The 1,842-nt window shown below is 36.4% G+C and overlaps 1 protein-coding gene and 1 long non-coding RNA gene across 2 annotated transcripts; both read left to right on the forward strand.

Moving 5' to 3' along the window:
* The first annotated feature begins 613 nt into the window (after nt 1–613).
* LOC109592104 (uncharacterized) lies at nt 614–975 on the forward strand. Its single transcript, XR_002190175.1, has 2 exons — nt 614–720; nt 778–975. It is a non-coding gene; the product is annotated as an uncharacterized LOC109592104 (long non-coding RNA).
* A 305-nt stretch (nt 976–1,280) lies between these two features.
* LOC109592105 (cytochrome P450 3A31-like) lies at nt 1,281–1,832 on the forward strand (the record flags this gene model as incomplete). The annotated part of the gene is made up of 3 exons (XM_020007655.1): nt 1,281–1,458; nt 1,558–1,646; nt 1,793–1,832. Coding segments are annotated over exons 1-3 (249 nt in total), but the record flags the coding sequence as incomplete, so codon positions are not given.
* Nucleotides 1,833–1,842: the final 10 nt, after the last annotated feature.

A 1,842-nucleotide genomic window follows, 5' to 3' on the forward strand; every position in this document is an offset into this window, starting at 1 on the left:
TCTCGTACATTCAAAGTTTAAAATTATTACACTGAGTTAAAAATAGTTATTTTTACTTTATAAAGAGTTAAACATTGCAACAAATAAAGATTGAATGGAATAGAAGAACAAGAGGACTGATCCACGGGAAGTTATGATTCTGAATTCTTGGGGGTTGATCCGCATTCTAGGCACACGTCCGTGCACGTTCCGCGCGTTCACGTGCTTGGTTCACCGAATCACCGTGCGGAACGATCCGCAGCAATCCGCACTGATCCGCATTCTTTTTATAGGGGATGGCACTTCAATGATTTCGTGGGTTTAAATTTCCTGGGCAGCCCATGCCATAACCACGAAAATCACGAAATTTACATTCCACGAAAATTTCAAGCTATACGGTAAATGAAAGGGATTGGCAACGGGGGGGTAGCGCTATAGCAACAGGAAATGCGGGTTGGGTTACCACGTGACAAGTGACAACCATCAATGTTTTGATTGATTTCCCATCTCCTCCATTGGTGAAGTTGCTCTGGCAGGATTTCGAAGGAAATTTGTGCTGCTCCAGGATAGCGCTTGCTTTTGATATATAGCCTATTCCACATAGAATTTTAAAGCTACCTGCAGCAAGGTTTTTATCTCCAAAAAGCCATTTTGTAACCAGTTAGAGGTACACAAAGTCGCCTGTTTTTGAAACACTTTATCGTTCGTGAAACACTCAAGCTTCATTGTATCAATATGCAAGTCAGCTCATTCCATAGGAGATTTCAAGCTCTTTAAAATGGTTATACTTATTCGTAGCTCAAGAACAAAATGAGTCTCAGAGGGGGAAAAGATGGTATTTCTAGTTAAAGAGTGACGTGGCTACTAACGCATGCATTGATTTACTGAGTAAAAAATATTAATAAAAAGCATAAACATTGGTTAGTATTGTGTGTGAGTTTTGTTTGCATGAATTGTATTCTCTTGGAGTTATTCAAGAATAAAGCAAGAAAATCCCAGTTTTTGACTCCAAAATCGGGTCAAAAATCCCAACCCTCCTCTGTTTACTTAGCAACGATACAAATGAATGGAGGTTTGCCTACGCCCACGCTTCCGTTTCCAATCCCTTTCATTTACTCTATTATCTAGTCTAATAGATCTATCTCAGCTTTGTTGAAAGAAACTTTGTGGTTGCTTTGATGTGCTGTCAACTCTGTTGCCTGAAATAGAACTGACTTCTATTTCAGGCAACAGAGTTGCCCTAGGATAAAAGTAACCACAAAGTTGAATAGTGGATGGTGGGCTTTAGATGTCATGTTTATATCATTAAACGTTTTATTATTGATCATAATCATAATTATATAGAAGGATTATGGCTTCATGACTGAAATTCGCAAAAAAGCTAACATTAACAGCGTAATGTTATACATGAATAAGACAGATTGGAAGAGGACCAGAGCAATCGTTACTCCTGCTTTTTCAACCAAAAAGTTAAAAATGGTAATATTGTAGTCTATTGCTTAGTGACATGCATAACTGCATAGTGCCAAATAGCTAAAACAAAGAAATAGTGATCATGAATAATTTTTATGTTTACAGATATCACCGCTTATTGAAAGAAGTTGTGATACATTGGTTGAAATATTTAGTGACATAAGTAGAAAGAACAATGGTGCTGAGTTGTGGAGGTAAACATCCTATGACACATTTTATGGTTAATTTTACAGCCAATAATTCACTAAAGTCTTTATTATTAAGTAGCGTTTTTGTGTAAAATGTATATATTATAATACAAATAGAATTGGAACTGTAAAATTATTGATTTTGTATGTAGAATATTTGGACAGTTTAGTATGGAAGTCATTCTAGCAACTGCATTTGGTT

This window comes from Amphimedon queenslandica, unplaced genomic scaffold (genome assembly GCF_000090795.2).
Source record: "Amphimedon queenslandica unplaced genomic scaffold, v1.1 AMPQUscaffold_6290_Cont21750, whole genome shotgun sequence".
Taxonomy (NCBI): Eukaryota; Metazoa; Porifera; class Demospongiae; order Haplosclerida; family Niphatidae; genus Amphimedon; species Amphimedon queenslandica.